At 33.6% G+C, this 19,405-nt stretch overlaps 1 protein-coding gene across 1 annotated transcript; it reads left to right on the top strand.

Moving 5' to 3' along the window:
• Window positions 1-2,355: 2,355 nt before the first annotated feature.
• LOC128231597 (G surface protein, allelic form 156-like) lies at window positions 2,356-11,865 on the top strand. The gene is made up of 7 exons (XM_052944619.1): window positions 2,356-2,398; window positions 5,367-5,439; window positions 5,626-5,817; window positions 6,850-6,984; window positions 7,880-8,005; window positions 10,001-10,126; window positions 10,829-11,865. Exons 1-7 carry the CDS (start codon window positions 2,396-2,398, stop codon window positions 10,897-10,899), a joined length of 726 nt encoding a protein of 241 aa, XP_052800579.1. The 5' UTR covers window positions 2,356-2,395; the 3' UTR covers window positions 10,900-11,865.
• Window positions 11,866-19,405: the final 7,540 nt, after the last annotated feature.

Raw genomic sequence — 19,405 nt, forward strand, 5'->3', positions numbered from 1 at the left:
TACAAGAGTATGAAAATACGATATTAACAAACTCAGATAACGTAGTACATGTAAACATGTCCATGAGTTATTTCAAACGCAAAGCAAAATTGCAATATATATTCTACATATATTTACATAGCAAAAAACTAAGGTTAAATAGCAACATGTTATTACAGTCTTAATAAGTTATTTCATTATTCTCAGAAGCCTAATCCTAAATAATATTCAGTCTTTCTTAAGTCAGGCTGAATCGATATTTTTACCAAAAAAATCGAATAATGTTTACTACAAACGCTAAATGCAGTTGAACAGGTATTAAAGTGTCGTTAATAAACTGACATTCTATAAAACCGTAAGGAAGCATATTTCGCATTGTTGCCTTCGAACAAAAACAAATGAAGTTCGGCGGAAGCAGATAAGAAAGTTTAAACGAATGTACGCGAATCGATCTTAGTTGAAGAAACAAGCTGCAGAACCAAATGATGCTAAGCACTAGAAACAAATGAAATATTCCGGAAAACCGAGGACGTGTGTTTCTCAAATGAAAATGTTAGAAACAGCTGTACAATAATCGGAAAGGTTGATAAGGGAAGCGTTTAGTTGGACTGAAACACCACTAGTAAAATGTCAGGACAACAATAATTTCTTTGTGTTTTTAATAGAAACAGTTTTAGTTGTTTTTGTAAAGAACTGGACCCAAGGCGTTCTTACCATTCATTAGTTATTCGACAGTCCAACGGTGGCGATATGTTTCGTAATTATTGGAAGAACCTACATTGTAGGATAAAAAGGGATGTCATAATAAATGTTTGGCTTCCGCAATCCACGTATCCCGGTGGCCATCGGTAAGGTTTTGTTTGTCTCAGATGAATCTTCGTTATTATTTGATGGACATACCGCACCAGTCAATATCCCCGACTAGAAATATATTCGAAGGTTGCGAGCTGTACCCTGCCGCAGTAAATATGAGCAGAAAAACGATAAAAGCAGTAACGTTTCACTGGCACTTTATAACAAACGAACATATTCGCGTTTCCGAAACAGGAAGTGAGGGCCGCATCTGAGGCTATGCGGCGCCAATCAAGGAAATGACGTCGTAGGTTTTGTCGTCATATACCAACCAGAACGGCGGCTGCGCTTGATAGCTAGATCCGTCGAAGGGTGCTGTTTTTCAAACGTCTAAACGCCAAACGACTGATCAGACAGGACGCCAGCACCTCTTGTGAAATCGTTTCAATATTTATATGAAAAACTACAAAAACAAGATCAGTAGACAAAATTGTTTAAACATCAACCCAAAACTACTTCAGTTGGCCCGCATTTGTTTGACCGGGTACATTTCCACTACACGACTTCTATATTGACCAAATTCTATAACGGGGATGCCCATAACACAGTACGATATTGTGGTAATGATAGATTCCCGTAACATGACTGTCCCATATCGCTCTGTGATTTTTGTATCAATCATAATATGTACATGCACCCTGAGGTGAATGCGTATTCATTCAATTGCAGTCATGTTTCGATGAATACAACATGTTGTGAATTCTTTTGATCATGCAAAACGACGTTTGTGATGTTCAAATGACGTATAATCGCAGGGAAATATATTTGTCGTCGATTAAACATGTGAGTTCGTTGACGTTGCCTGTTTCAAACAGCCAATTTTATAATACGTTCAATATTCGATGAGGCAATATTTTTCAGCGTTGAGAAAGAATGACACCAGATAATTTTTCACAAACATTGGTCATCGTTATTTCTGATCACAGAGACGAAATCGTTTGCTACACCGATGAACAAAACAAACACACTGAAACATTAGATTAAGACCAAAACTACTAGGTTAATTTATAATGTATAACTTTTATTTTGAGAAAACTATGTCTATTTTATTACGGTTTTAAGAACATATTTGCGCAAACTGAAATTTAGAATATATACACTTCGCAAAATTTCTTATATCCTGTCATGAATTATTCTCATTATAAGAAAAGCTCAACATGTTTTTCACGATTTTCATCCCATACAAACCCTTTAGAAAATAATGCAAAACATCTCTTAGGCTGTGCAAGGATTGCATATAAAATCTACTTAAGTTTCATTGCTGCTATTAAACAATTTTGACAGTTCAGTTTTATGATTAAACGAGGAGTTGCATGTCAACGCACGTAACCATGTACTTAAATAGACGTTGTGCAAATGGCCAATACAAATTCGTTTTGATATTCCACGTGATATCGTTTCTACTCAACTTTTTGTGTTCGCAACGCCGAACCAATGGTCTTGATGGAATAGTGCGTCGTGTCAACGTCATGTGTATAAAAGACGGCGCGTCTTGTGCTTTGGGCGTCGATTTATCAAGGAATTTCTAGTTTCAGACAGTTGTAGGACAAAACAAAACAGCAAAATGGTAGGATCATTTTACGTTTTAATTTCTTTAATCTCTCTGAATTGTTATAAAATAATTTGAAATGAAGACAAATTATATCTGTTTGGTGTTATAGTATTCTAATAATGCACAACGTACGTTTAATTGGCAAGATTTTGATATTACCAATTTTCGGTTGCCTGAAAATTTGTAAATATTTTTTATCAATAAATGTTTAATCAGATGGCAAAAGAAGTGAAAATATGATTTGTAATTCAAAATGTTTATGACTTTAACTTATATTACAGTTTAGTGCATCGAATCTGAATTTAAATTATGCACAATAACATCTCCTACATGGGATTGGGCAAGACGAATTTAGAAACGGAATTCACTTTGCAATATGCTCAAATGTAAACATTGTTAAAATTATTGATAGGGATATTATATAGTGTTACGTTTGCCAAAAGCGTAAAGTGTATTAAGTCTCAAAATAAATCAAGAAAATAATTTCGATAAAATGAAAGTTCACGTTTTCGCTCAAATGAATGTGTTTCATGCCAATTCGTCGGTATATTTATGCAAACGTTTCGGGTTTGTTTTTATTTCTTTACATATTGTGGTCAACTTTATTCGCACTTGCAAGAACGGTTTTTGTGCATTTTCAATATATTTTTTTTTCTTGAATGTATCCATTATTTATTTATTTTCTTCATTGGACCTTGTTTTACTTAGATTTCGTTTCGCATAAATTGTTTTAAAGATTTTGATGTCAAACCATATATCAAACCTAAACGAAATCAAATACAAACGAAATATGAATAATTTTTGCCATGTTAAACAGTAAATGTTAAAACTTATACTTTTGTCGATACGTTCATAATGTTAAGAGTCGCAAAAATTAACGTATTTTGCTAACAGCATACAACATCAGGGCCCATTGAAAACGGACAGTCTGAACTCTAGACTCGGACAAAAAGGTTTATCAAATGGCAGCAAATCAACTTGTTTATTCCTCTTACAAAATATTTGTGGAAAATATCAAGCCTTAATAAAAAAGAATATGCTACTCTAATTAAAAAGAAAACTGTTTAGAACTTTGTTAGGTTTACAACGTAATCAACTGCATCGTTGTTAACTTTAAATACTATACTATACTTTGTTATGGGCATCTCGTAATTTAAAGTATTACAAATTTTGAGGCAACTGTTTAAGCTGTTCTTGTATTATCTAAATATATTAGCGCATGTTTAAGAATTTCAATTTCATGCCTTTTGAAGAATTCTCGGTTTACTGAACAAAAGAAAGTCTGGTTTTGCAATGAGAAAAAATCCAAAAAATCTTGTACATTTTAAAAGCCTTCGCATTTGACCAAATTATGCAAAATTAGTTTAAAAACAGGTGACCAGTTTGCATTAAATTGCGAATAAACCGCAACACATATGATCTTCCAGATCGTGTGATCTGAAATAGGTGAAACACACAAATGTGCATTCTTATTTTATTTTTTTTTTTAAATATTGGAAAAAGTAACTCGGATTTTTTTCCGCGCAAATGAAATTATGTTAAACTTGTTGCCGGTTCCTTTGCAACATATTGATGCAGTTTTGAAAATTGTTTTCAAAATGGCGGCCTCAATTGAGCTGAGATCATACAAAAAATTTTTCTCATTTTTAACATACCATCTGCTTTTAAACGATTTTATTTTATAATAATTAACATCAAGGCTGATGTTTGTATCAATGGTAACAAATCACATATAAACCAGAGTTATTGATAAAATATATTGTCCTGTTGTTGGGGGGCATTAATTGTTAAACAAATTATATGGAGACTACTATTCAAGTAATCATAATCTTGGGTAACTTAAATTTTGTTAAAGCTGCAGAGAAATATCTTTACTTCAAAGAATGCATTACTGAATATAAAATCATATTTATTATTAAAATTTCCTTACTCCATTTAAAAATAATTGAGTCAGTGAGATTTGTTACAGTGTGCTTTTTCTGTTGAGAAGAAGAAGTGCTCAGCAATGAGAAGATACAGGCATATTCATTGTAATGCCGACATGTGGAAAAAGTGTTGCAAATATGAACACTTTTAAAGTCAGGATGTGCTTCAAAATTCATCAACAAAAAGTGACACTAAAACTGAAAGTTTGTAATAATATTGACTTTAAATGCGACATTAATTTAAAGTGGAAGTGTATAAAATATGTGTATAACAAAATGAGCATTTAAATATATCAATATTCATTATGATATTAAGGCATTGCAGACATTGTGTTGCATAGAAATCAAAGCATTTCAAATGTCATTCATATGTATCTATGAACATGTCTTACCTGTTTGTTGTTATTTTGATCTTTTGGTTTTGGGTTTCGCCACAAACGCTATGAAAAATACATGCATTGTAAAAAAGAGTATGAATATGAAATCCTTTTTTTCACACCACCCGTCCAACATTTTTTCCAAAAAATCCGTTAACCAATTAAATAGAAAATGGCCTTACAATTATCGAGAAGGAAAGCATGACTTACTTTATACCTAAGCGGAAGTGTAAGCGGAAATACCCAATTATTAAATATGGAAATATCAGTGACATGATAAATACAAAGTTGTATGACACAACTTTGCTTCTAATTAATGCATTTATTAGTTTCATCATAAAATGTACAGTATACATGGCAAGTTAAAAGACATACAGTTGTCAAACATTATGTATCAATTATTAAAACAATCTCAAAAGGAAGAAAACAACAAAAAACAACAATATATTTTAAACACAATACACTATCATTTCCAATCTGGTCCTTGGAATATGGTATTGTTTGATTATTTTTTTGCAATTATTTTGGTGATTGAAATGAGCACTAGTCTCAATAAACGAAACATGATATTTGTAGAGCCTAAATTAAGAGCAAATAGGGCATTTTTAAGGACACGCATCATTGATGTTTTATTCGTTATGCAGAACACTGATAAATACATGAATATTCCACCTGTTTCAGACGGCTAACATTGGTATGCTCACGAAGTTCTGTCTCCTCCTGTTTAGTGTCTACTGTTGTCAAGGAGCAGACAGTAAGTGAAGATTTTGATTTATTTGCAAAACACTTTTATACATGAAAATGAGAATTATTAGTGTGCCAATTAACAATAATCAATATTTTATACAAAAGCTCATTGCATATTTAAAATGATAACGTTCACAATTGCTGATATAGATAATAGCAGATGCATTTATTTCAACCTTCCGATATGTTTCAGTTGGATACGATACAAATTGCGCTACAGGTACCGACACTTGCACAGTTACAGGGACCGCATGCATTGATGACGGTTCAGGCAGTAATACTAAGTGCCTTTGCGATGGATTTTGGGAGGCGAACACAACCCCCGACGGATGTGTTTGTAAAACTGGTTATAATCTAAACACGGCCGGAGACGCCTGCCTTGGAGGTATCATAAGCATCGCCATTGTCATTGATAAACATATTTCCACTTACGCAAGTAGATTAGTTAAGTTATTAATACACAGTTAAACTAGTGAAGTAAGGTTGAAACTAATAATGCTTGAAAAGAAAACGACTATAAATGATTTCTTTTAAATAATTAATTAAGAATTTATCGCATATTTTCTTTCGTATATGTTGATAGAACACAGTATGTCACGCGCGAAAATTTCATGAGGCGCACTAACGCTTTTTGGGAATTTGCTCGCTAGCTCTACTGCGTTCATCAAACATAAACGCAAGACAAAATGCGATAAATACTTCGAAAACTGCAATTTAGTAAAATCTTTCGCGCAATTCAGTATTTGTTTTTTAAGAAGTGTAACCGATAACATACGTTTGTATTATAGAATAGCTTATATTTGTAATGCCGTATATGGTTAAATGTCGTAGCGCTTGTCCAATCGAAGCGCAATATTGAAATACACAATAACACATTGCGTTTAACAAAATAATTATGAACGTCTTAAACGATTTATCTATACAAATGACTAAACAATTTTAAATATATAAATTTAAAAAGATAATTAAACAAGAGTATCCTATCTTTCGTCTTCATAAAATGTCGGAATGCATATAATCATAAAGACATGAGCTAAAATAATGGAAAACATTTCATTGTTCTTTTCACTCTTTTAAATACATTAGCGCTAGTTGATACATGACAATCATAAAATTCTGTGACAAAATCCATTTTCAAATGCAATAATGTGCAAACACATTTATTGTTAACAATGCTCTTATTGAGGAAACCATGGTCTTGATCGATTCAACATCCTATTGGGTTAGAGGATGACATCTACCTTTACTACAAGACTACTTTGAAACACATGTGAATTAATTAAGACAACACTGCATAATGTACAGACAATTAGGAAAATAGGGGTTTATACTTACAGAGATGTTTACTCTGTTATTTTATTACATGGAAGGCTGACTAAAAAACTTGTAATTAACCTATCAACAATATTTCGCACAGAGGTTGGTTCCGCGTGCACTGCAAGCACTGACAGCGATTGCCTGGCAAATGGAGTGTGTACTGCTACTGTCGATACATGCGCGTGTGGAGCAGCTTACCTAGCCGGGTCTGCAAATGACGACACGTGTAGTGCAGGTACGCGTTTTCTTCATAGAGTATGTACCAATAGGGATAAATCAAAATACATGGTTTCTCGAAATGATTAAAACGAACGGTTACCTCTATCGGGCTGCTAGAGCTTAGATATTAAGTTGGCGGTTCTTTACCATATTATTACCTTTGAGTTTTGTCCTGGTCAAAGTATCATTTTCCTATCGTATTGATGTTGATAATAACTAATAATTCAGCAAATAAAATTAGCGTAAATCAGTAAGTATGCAACATCAACTGGAAATATTTCAAATATTAGAAAAAAACATCAAACCGCTTTGTCAGGGCTGGCGCCACATTGTTAACTTGATTTTGTATAACTTTGTTGATAAGCAATACATTTTTGTCTAGTGCCACAATGGCTTTGAACTGGTAGCAGTAATGTTCATGTTTTGTATCAAGTCAATTCAATTCATGTTTCTTGGATTTATACGGTTCCGTCCTGTGAATCCATTTTAAAATCACTATTCCAAAAAACATAAAGCTTAAGCATTAAAGACGATGATTTAGATGAAACAAATATCTTATTCTTACAATGTTTGATATGCATTATGTGGAAATAAATATATTTGACACCGTTCCTGTTATCCTAAATTGTTCTGGTCGGAAACATACGATATTCATTTCTTTTACACTTATGTTTCGTAATGTTTATAATTTATGATGTTCTTGCCTCGTATTAAATTACATTAATGATGATGATGATGATGATGATGATGATGATGATGATGATGATGATTATGATGATGCTGATGGTGCTGCTGCTGCTGATGCAGCTGATAATGATGCTGGTGATGATGATAATGATGATGATAATGATATGAACCAAGTATCAATACTAACCACGGAATATCAAGCTTATGAAAATTCCTTTTACCAGGAGTGGGAGCAACGTGTACAGCTAGCGGTAACGAATGTAGGCAAGTAGCAGGCGCATATTGTAACACAGCAGTTTGTGCGTGCGGTGCGGCGTATACTGCGTCTTCAACGTTATGTGACGGCACTAGTAAGTACATCCCTGTTACTGCTCTTCATTGCATAATATGTTGAATGAATGTGATGCGCATTTTATAACGGTCTCATATTATACTAGAGCAAAGTAAGAAAACAGGTCGTTCGAAGACAACGTGAAACTATTGAAAACGTCATATTAGTGTTCAATACTATATTTTGTCCAATGGGACAGCAGGATTTTTAAAATCTGTCCAACAATAATTTTCGCACAATATGTGTCATCCGTCACTAATTTTTATATGTAGAATCAGTAGATTTAAACTGAGGATGGGCCAGTTAATAAGATATGATATCGAACTAAGCTTGTTTTAAAGGTTATAAGAATGTATTTACCAAAGGTGTGTTTGCAGAGATAGAAGAGATGAAAACAGTATTCAAGATATATCGTTAGCAATATCAATTAATTAAAAAAAAAGAATCTTATTGCTAGAACGATAATGGCAAATTAAAATATGGAATAGAAAACACAACACGACCTTCCACAGTGCAAAACCCGTTTGAAGATCTTAAACTTAAAATGTTTAAAAAATCTAAATTTTATTTAGTTTTGCGAGGATAATTTTATATCCGCTGCAACATATGTAGCTGTCATTAGGAAAGAAGATTTTACTATTTATCAAAAAGCATTTACATTTTTACAATGTCAAAATTGTCAATCAGCAATGTCTTGAGACTTTGTGGTGTTTGCGTCTATTTTATGACAGACATTTGATTTGTTTTAAGAAAGAAATGAATTAAATCCACTATATTTCATTATTTTATTTAATATTTTTCTTATATAACAACAAATCACCAATAACCCACAAAGAAAAAGTTAGAATGTCGACATACTTTTCCGGGAAAATGTGAATTGATAAAATATTGTTTCGATGAATTTGATAAACTCCTTACTAATCCAAAACATGTCACAAATGTATGTTTTTTCTTCCGAAAAAGATCGTACTTCAAAACTAAATAAAACATGAACTTTGAAGCGTTTTAACTTTTAACCTTCCCCACCCACTTTTGCACTGTGGAAGGCCCTAAAGGAGACGATAAACTTTTATATTTTCTTACGATTTGAAAATCCGATATAAAAATAACATCATTATTGTTAAATGAGCCATTACGTATTGGTTAAAAGGTTTAAGTATGTTCTGATAATAATCGTTTGGTAAATACATAAAGCATCTAGACACCAGATGAAACTGATGCAAGAAAATTGTCAAAAACTTACATGAAATTGATATCGTTGTGTACAAGCATTGAATCTTACTTACTGATGTATCACATTGCTAACGACACATATATCTTTCGAAGTTATTGCGTTTATTTTTCAAATTGAAATTACTGGGTTTGTCTGCAACGTAAGTTCCAGTATATTTAACAATGGCGTAAGGTGACTTTCACATCCTAAATATAAACACTATAAACTTGGAAAACATTATGCGCTGTTTAAAAATGGGTGAACTCAGCTGAGACAGCGACAAAGTATTCTTTGAATGATGTAAAGTGATGTATTTTCGGCCTTATGCAGTTCGTAGTGGTAAATCTATGCTTGTTTTTATTTTGAGAAAATACATTTTCTTGCCGATTTTGGGACCATCTGGTGTATAACCACTTCTAGTGTTCGAGATCGTAGTTCGTCTTCTGGCACATCTGCTGTTTAAGCCAACCGTTTTACCTGTTTAAAAACATTTATGGGCCGACTGCTGATTTTAACTTATGTACGGCAGATAATAAAACATATTGCCCTACTATGGGAAAACATGCATTATCGAACCATAATAAAGTTGTGTGTTTCATTTTACCTTGCCAATTGCTATCATACTTAAGCGCTTATGTGTGGGATATGGTTACTTAAATGCTACAAAATGGCGTAATTAGTTTTTATCAGAAAGTAACATTTGTGTCAGTCAAATAGATTGGAGATAAATATTCAAAATTTAAATAAGAGAACATGTTTGGATCTGTCAAACAAGTAACGTTTATCTTTATCTTTTCTCAGCATGTACAGCTGACAGTGTGTGTGTAGACCTTGACGCCAACTCTATGTGCTACAACGGCAAATGCCAATGCAAGGCGGGGTACAGTGTCAATCCGAGTGGAACAAATTTGTGCGTTACCACTTTCGGTGAGTATATAGTTTGCGTGTTATCTATGCAGCGTTATGAGGTCCATGATTAAGATACTTGTTTATATATCACAGACACTGTCTAAACTCGTGGTTTAAAGAGGTCAAAGTTTTTCCTGCAAATAATTAAATAACATTTCATATTAGATAGTTTTAAAAGTTTGGCTCAGCAGTTTAGCTGTCCAAAGCAACTGTCACCGCGCATTTAGTTTGAACGAAATATCTTTGATGTCATCTCCAGAATAACTTGACACAATCAAGATGTAAGCGCCTCTTCAATTAACTATCAATAAGATGTATATAAAATGAAATAGAAGCATATTTACAAGTAAACAAATGTTTCAATGATGTATATATATATATATATATAGCTGATTTAATCTCTTTAACACCAGAAGATCATTCACAACTTATTATGTTTGGTACTCACACGATGTCTTAAGTTGATATCCCCCTGAAACAAACCATCATCATACATGTGAAGACATTTTGAAGTACATCGTACTAAATTCTCGTTATAATAAAACAAAGAAACAAGTTACTTGGCAAAACACATAAAAAAGAACCCCTTTAAAGGATGAAGGAGAAACAAAAATAAATCAACACAAATAAACCTAAAATACAACAGCCTTCACACAACTATCAAACAATGGAATTAGGTAACTTTTGGTTGCAATTAACTTGCTTAAACCTTCTTTTTAGGTAGCGGAGTCAATGGCATTGTTGGTTCAATGACAGTTCTGATTGGAAGTCTCCTTCTAGCAATGCTGTAAATGTAAAGCACTCCTTGTCGACCTGACCAATAACGGACCAAGGCAAATGAATTAATGGACGTCGATTACCAACTACCACGAGCAATACAACATTTCTTCAAGGCTGTACCATAGGCGTTGTTTCATCGATGGCGATTCTGAGCGGAAGTTAATTTCTAACAATTATTCACGTGCAAATCAATTCACTGACTGAATAATGTTTTATACACATGATTTTATATACAAGCATGGGTTCCAATAGTCAATCATTTTTTGCTTAAAGGCAATGCTATTTTCGTAAATATTTGTTATATACAAGTTAAACAAACTTTGGTGAACAACGTTAACGCGATAAGCATAGGAATAGATCATTTTCAACTCCGTCTCATTTCTAAATTATAAAAAAATATGTTGGTATTATGTTGCTCTTGTTTGTATGTGAATATCTTTGCTGTGTACTTCTTATTTTTTTTCTTTTGTATTAAGTAAACATGAGTTCGACTGAACAGTTATCTCCCTTGATAGACGTTGGTATAACATTAAAAATATTGCGACAGCATTTTGCTGGTCAAGTTTTTAATGTAGGTGTATCAGCTTTCTTTAGGTTGAAGAGGACTGATTAAGTCTGAGCCTGTTTACACAATGCTGTTTTTCTTTTAAAGCATTTTCAACTAGGCATAAACTACATGCACTATTATTTGAGAACAAAACAAAACTGAAAGCTGATCTTTTATATTTGTATCAGCTTTTATGTACGTTTCTGTAATGATAACACTAGTGCTGTAGTGCTGAAGCGATTTTTTTTCAATCTGTATTTATTATAAATATTCATTATCATGTGCTACAAATCTGCACACCGTTTGAAATTCACTTTGGATATATATGTAATCTTACGTACATTTATTTTACAGTAAATATAGAAACAAGCTATAATGTAGATAATTAAGGACTTATATAAACGTTGTTATAACTCTAAAATGAAATCAATTCAGCCTTAGAACAGTCTACTGTAACACATTCTGCATGATTAAATCTCTGAAAAAAACCACTGTTTTATTGTTTATCATATTTTTGTTATGATCAGCTGATTGAGATTGATTATTCAAACTTATGAATAACTGCATGCATACCTGTTTTTGCATACCTGTTTTTGCATCCTAATAAAGAATAACAGTTTTTACTGGTAAGAAAACGTTCAAAACACCACAAAAGTTAAAGTTTGTTGCAGTAGCCATTTCTTGAATAAAATTAAAAACGAGTTGAAGTTTTTTTGATGAGCCGAATTGATATTCATGTGCTCCTGTCTTTATTCTAATTACGTTTGGCATGGGTGTTGAGACATTTGCATTTTTAAGTGTATTTCCCCATTAATTCTGTAGCGAATTAATAAGATAGCGAAAAGATACGTTAGTCTTACTAAGAGAATATATAAAGCGTGTTAATACTTTCGTTTGCGTACATATTATAAGTCAATATTTATACAAAAAAAAATCAAACAAAATATATTTTCAAGACATCCAATTACCTTCCTGTATCTAAGACCGCACAAAACTCGCGCTCTGAATCGTGGAATACGAGTACAATGGCTGAAAATACCGCTCAGATTGACTTCTGTCTATGCCTTTGTCGATTTAAATTATTGGGTAAAAAGGAATCATCGAATTCGATTGAATTATAATCATTGGTAAGAAGGACATTAATGAACGCAAACTACTATGAGAAATCCATCAGCCTAAAACAAAAACCTGGAACAATCATATAAGGACTTCAACAAGAAACTCACAAAACAAACACGGAACAATCATATAAGGACTTCAACAAGAAACTCACAAAATACACACGAGTAAAACGCTCAGCGAAACTGTAGAAATACGTTGTTATCAATATGTATTAACATAAGAACATATTTAAACATGTATGCATTATCGGAATCAATATGAACTTGTCAAACTTATCTATGAACTATGAATCACCATAAACACCCAATCGTATACATTAATATTCAAATAGCCAACGACTAGATGCAAACAGCACTTGAAACAGTCAACCGGCTAGCGAACTACAGAGGTTTTAAAGCTGCTACATAACAGTTATTAAGATGTTCTCTTTCGGTCAATTCTGTGTTCACTTGTCATAACTATTTTTTTTGCTGGAATTGAAACATTTTGTCATGTCAATTTTAAGAAAGCCCTGAAGTCTAACTCTTGACTCAGAAAGGCAAACATTTTACATTATCATGTATAAATAATAATTGTACAAACCTTGTGTAGAGAACCATGGTATTTGATAGTGACATTCAATCGATAACCTACAGGAATGACAATTACAATACAATTAAGATTGGTAGTTTTATATTTAGTCTCACACTACAAAATATGAATATGAATGATGAGAAAATAATAATTGGCTGGGTGCTTCTGAAAACTATCACATAGTATGCAGCCATACAAGTTCATATGAATTTTACATAATCATTAAAATGTCAATCATGGCAGACCGCTCAAAATACATTAGGCAGTGCCTGAGAAAACCTGTAATAATGACTAGAAAGCACATATCTATACAAACTGTAATGATCCTTTCCACGTATTCACCTAAAAAGAAAAAAATAATGTCAATTGAGTCTGAATCTAGACTTGAGAATGTTTGTAAACATAGTCTAAGAAGTCACAGTTATTTTGAAATAAGAGAAGCTCATAGTTCTTAATACATTTGTCAGAAATTTATAAAATTTTCATTGTTGAATATATTCGTAACAAAAGGAAACCATAGTTGTTAAGGAAAAACGGCTACTTTGCTGTTACGGTAACAATGACATCAAACTTAAGTGATGTGAACATTTTCGCTAAGATTCGTTTTTGCAAAAGAACTAACAAAAATATTAACATTAATATTAAACAATATGTATTATGTTATCATTTTACATATTTGATAGTAATGTAAGGTCATTTTTATCGGTTTTTCGCAGAGACAGGTTTGATATGCATTCAAACGTATATGTTGGTCGACCGACGTGTTCACTCATTTGCGCACTTACCAGGGGGATTCCAGCAAACAAGTCGCAGAGACGCAGCCAACTCTTTTGCATTTAATCTAAATGAAGGTTAAACAGTAATAAGTCACTAGCATATATAGGGATGGAGGGGACATATTGAAGACTAAATTTAGGCATAGTTGTATGCCCTCTATAGCCTTAAATACTGGATTCGCCTCCGAACTATTTAAGAGAAATTGAAGAAAATGAGTAAAAGAAAGAGACAGATGGACTGGATGATAAATACCATCTTCATAATGAGGATTATAACGTTAACGCCTAAGTTGACGGTTAACATAAATAAAATCTAATCGTGAGTATCGTAAAATGGAGACTTCGGTCGTGAAAACGTCGTTAAAACATAATAATGGTTGACGTGGCGCTAGCTGTCGTGACGATTACCTTAGTTCCACTCACTATTTGTCTTCCGACCTCCTCGTGATGATCCTTCTCTGCATTCTTATGCACCAGGCAATTGTAACCGCCACCCAACCACCCCGACACCCACCCCCAGGTCCATGGGATTATACCGGGAATAGCGGAAGAAATGGGCCGTGTTTTTACTTTCCAGGTGGCTCCGCAGTGCCGATCGAATGCAGTGGGTTTTTTTTCGCGCCGGAAATAGTGGGGAATGGACCTTATGCATCAGTCAATTATAACCTTTCCTCCAGGTTCGGGGGTATACCAGGAGACCCCGCAGTGCCGGATGGATGCGATGGTTTCAGCAGTTCGGCACCGCAGGGCGAGGACGTTACACGAGCTTGGCTGGACCCGGAACTTGGGGGCGTGTTTCCAATTGACTGGTGCATTACCTAGGATTTAACGGTGTTGCGAGTTCATTTGGCGGTGATTTTATTAGCAGTGTGTGGGGATTTAACTTGGATTTGTTGGACAGAAAGTCCCCGCAATTCCTCGGACCCTGGGGGAGGAGTTGATGCATCATAAGGCGTGCCTTCAGTTATTTTGCACTAATGGCTCAGTAACAACTGATTAAAGGAGTCCCGTACTGGATGAATGGTAAAACCATTAACACATTTCCGATAAGAAGACTTTGTTATGAAAATTCGGTGACAAGTCTGTGCATATAGAAACAGATATTTCCGAAACGACATTCACGAGAACGTTTATTTGTACTGTTAAAGTGTTTCGCAACTGCCTGCTTTTGCAATAACGACCGTGCTACATATTTATCAAACATAGTACTGTTTGACTTTTTGCGTAATAATGTTACAATGTAAGTGGACATTTACAAACCATTCGCCAATTTCTAGAGCTATCTAACACTAAGAAACAGTTAAGTGTAAACGTGTATATTGTTGTCTAGTCACATTTCTGTAACAATTCAATACACAAAATTTCTAAAAAGGCGATTTCATCGCAAGTCAAAACTAAAACCAATTTAAACGTTACTAATCTTTGATGAACAATGTTCATCAAGTGTCCTTTTTTCTTGCACAAAACAATACGTAAAATGTTGGTTCAATAGTGTGTATTCTTTCTAAACGCTTATATAAATAACAGAGATGTCTCCTCAGCTACAGCACCGAATAGCATATATGAGACAAGACGAACGTTTATGCAAGACCGATGCGGCTGAATGGGTTCAAGTGTGAATATAGCTGTCGATCATAATTCGGATGAAGGTAAACATAAATATACGAGTTAAACGTCAAGGGAAATAACTGAATTTCAGTTGTGGATTGTTTGTCAGAACAAGCAACTAAGTAAAGGGAGACTATACAAACTTCAAACATGTACATTGTATTAAATCTAATGGTCCAATATTTATAATTATTACTTAGGATATGTGAACAAAAGACTTTGAAGATATAGTTTGTAAATATCATTTTGTGGGATCTATGGCACATCTATCTTTGGTCATAAACAAATTTAACAAATATTTCAAAAAAAAAAATCAAAATATAACACAACGTATTTATATAAGATATCAAAAATAGTAAAGCTGAATACGTCTCCAACCGAACAATATTTTTTAAAAATGGTAAAGTTGTCCGTCTTTTTATAGAACAGAATAAAATCAAATGAGGACTCAGATATGTTTAAGTCTGACAGAAAATAAAATTCATTACCATAATGTGTGTGTGTGTGTTATAATTTTTGCAATATGAAACAGCAGTTGTGTAATTCAGGTGTAAACTAATTCGAAATCATCAAGAATTGGTTCAAATCAATCGAAATTGTTTCATCAATCTTAACTGTGATAATTCTTGACTTTTTCCAAACTATTTCCTTACCACAGCTGCTCACATTTCGTATGCATTCTGATGTAATGGTCCTTTACCCAGATTTTACAAAGTATAGCCTTTTGTCAAAAATGGTCTTGCCCAAAGGGTGTCAGGTATTTATAAACAATACGATACCATCTTTGCAAATCTTCTCAGAAACCGCTCGGCCCCGGATCCTTGATATTTGGTATAATTCTTCCTGTAGTAGTTTGTAACTATCTACACACATAGCAGCCTATGACTTTCTTCGAAACCAGACACTTTCATAGCAAATTATGAGTTAATTACCAACCACTTAATTAATAGGCATCTTATGATTTTCTTAGCAACCAATGACTTATTTAGCAACAACTTTATTCTTAAGCAACCAGCAATCCCCTTTAGCAAACAATGACTTCCTTAACAACACATAACTTCTTTATCAATCACTTACTCACCAAAACATTTTTAGCAATCATTAACTACCTCCGCTAACATGTTCTTTCTTTGCAACCAATGACCTCCTTAGCAAGCAATGTCTTCTCAAAAACCATTCACCTTTTAGCATCCAATGACCACCTTTACACTCATTGACTTACTACCTTAGCAACCACTAACTTTTTCTAGCGGGAACGTACATCCTTCGCAAACATGATTATCCAAGCAACCTATGCCATCCTTAGTTACAATGACAATGTTAGCATTTCCATTTATTTATACTGGCCAATCACTTCCTTAGCAACCCTTAACTTCCTTACCAACCAAACACTTACTTTGCAACCATGAAATTTTAATCAACCCCCTTTATTCATATCAAGCGATGACTTAGTAGACACACCTCCTTGTCAATCTCAACCTTTCGAGGATTTTACTTTCATCAAAATATTTTGTTTTGTTATATTAAACAAACCGTTGACTGTTAGTATAATCAAGACATTGCCGCATTAAGCACTCTCATTGCGTTGATATGTGAATGTGTTATGAGATCTGATAAACTAATGCACTAGCAATAACATACATAATTGTTCATGCTCATTGCTTGGTCATTAACTACATTTATTTTGGTAATCAGACGACAGACCAGTAAAATAAAATATGAGTCTGTATAAACGGCGTTCTGAGATTAAAACGAGGGTACCCAAACACCAACCTTAACGAAGCATTTGCCAATTGCCATGCATCATGTACCTCGCACGCATTTTCGGCGCTTCTGCTATTAATGGTTCTCCTGTTCAAACTTACCCATTCAATAGTATTCTCTTGTGGTGTAAGCCAATTATGATTTCAATGCTTTTAAAACTGTTGTCAACGTGCAAATAATGGTTTTAACCAATGTCTTACTTATTACTTATCGCTATCGATGTTATCTCCCGTAGATGTCCTGTTCTTTTTGTAGCCTAGTTTATTCGGGAAAGGTCGGAGTAAAACTAAAGCATCGTAATCATTAAATTTTATGGAAACCATACTACATATATAGGTAGGTAAATTCATTTTTTTTATTGTTTAATCGTAAATCCTGGTATAGTTTATGTAATTAATAAATTTCTAAATGCGATTTGATTGGAAAAAAGAACGAAATAGGAAGTGAAATTTAACACTTTGACACTGAAAAGTACACAAAAACAAAATCGATCCTTCTTTTCTTTTTAGCAAAATTCTGAAAATCTGAAATAACAGAAACAAATTTGATCATGTCACAGCAATCTACATTATGATGGTAAAGTTATTGGAGGACAAGGAATATATGATGATCTGTTTTATAGCAATGTTGATTTATGGTCACAATCCCAAATTCTTAATGTGCATTAAGGGAATAATTTCTGGTTTTGAGATGATGAAGACGACGTAGTTATGGCATGAAGTTGGAAGTAGTTTTTAGGGTGACCCTGTTGTGAAATGATAACGGTAGACCATATGAGTAGTTAGGTACACGTACTAAACGAGACAATGGTTTATTCAATCGTACGTGATCTATCTGATATGGACCTAAAGCATTGAACAAAAAGTTATCCTAGTACATTGCCAAATCGTGCATTGATTATGCATACTTTTCAGATAATCAAGAAGTTTCAAAATGGTGTTAATCTACAACTCTATATTCCGATGTATAATTTCATGGTTAGCATCTACAAAACTTTGCAGCTACGCCCGGCAAATCTGCTAAACACAAAGTATGTAATAATTGAGTGAGGCATTAAATTGCACCAAGGAAAATCACTGAATTTATTTCTTTTGATGGAAATCCACTCTAACTGTTGAAGATAAAACAGTTCATCATTGTGTATATAATTATGTCTATGTTGAAGGTATGGTGTATGTTTCATTCTAAAGGAGTAACATAATTACAGAAATGTATGCTCTAGCTACTTGAAAGTGGAAAAAAAACATCGTTGCCGTTGGTCACAATTCACACAAAGGATCGGATAAAACTTTATTTGTTGTAATGAAGAAATTAAATAAAATGACATAAGGAATTGAGTTGTATTTAACAAGTTGAATTAAAATATAACAAGAGCTGTCACAGTATGTGACGAATGCCCCCGAATGTGACATTGACCTATGAACAAGGTCAGTACATGAAAAGTTAAGATCAAACACTGACCTTTGATGTATGCATGTGGAACTTGCACACGACACATAATCTTTATATGCCAAATACATGTGCCAAAATGTTGTTGTAAATCTGTCATATATATGACAAAATTACAACGTGGTTATGACATTTATGTGCATATATGCAACATTTCATAATAATAATAATGCAAGGAATGCTTATGAACAAGTGGAATAATTATAAAAACACTAATTACCTGTCATTGATATGTTGAAACGCCACATGAGACCCATGCATGGTCACTGTAATATGTCAGTGTTGTTGTTGGTCTTATGCCAACTAACCTAGAGATATAGATATGGTCAGGACAAGAACCTAATACATGGGTCGGTGTGTGAGAATACTGGCGAAATCCTTTTTCTATGAGCGTCTGGCATATTCGAGGCAATGGACGGGCATTTTGGTTTAAATCACCAGTTATAACAATTGACGGTTGACTTTCTTTGATCTGTATCTGGTTTATTTGATCTAGCAGGACAGTTTCCAGGTGCACATTCGTTTTTCCTGATGTCACAACATGAAACTAGATGTACTAAGTAAAACCATAGAGGGTGTTCTTAGTGCACCACATATCGCCTTAATGTGCCAAAAAACTTTACCATAGGATTGAAATCCTGTATGCTTGACAACAATACAGAGTTGGTGTTGCAAATG

This window comes from Mya arenaria, chromosome 4 (assembly GCF_026914265.1).
Source record: "Mya arenaria isolate MELC-2E11 chromosome 4, ASM2691426v1".
NCBI classification, from domain to species: Eukaryota; Metazoa; Mollusca; class Bivalvia; order Myida; family Myidae; genus Mya; species Mya arenaria.

Excerpts from the sequence above, each read along its gene's own strand:
- LOC128231597 (XM_052944619.1), top strand. Across the intron at positions 6,985-7,879 it reads TGACGACACGTGTAGTGCAG|GAGTGGGAGCAACGTGTACA; the intron begins GTACGCGTTTTC and ends TCCTTTTACCAG. Across the intron at positions 10,127-10,828 it reads TTTGTGCGTTACCACTTTCG|GTAGCGGAGTCAATGGCATT; the intron begins GTGAGTATATAG and ends CCTTCTTTTTAG.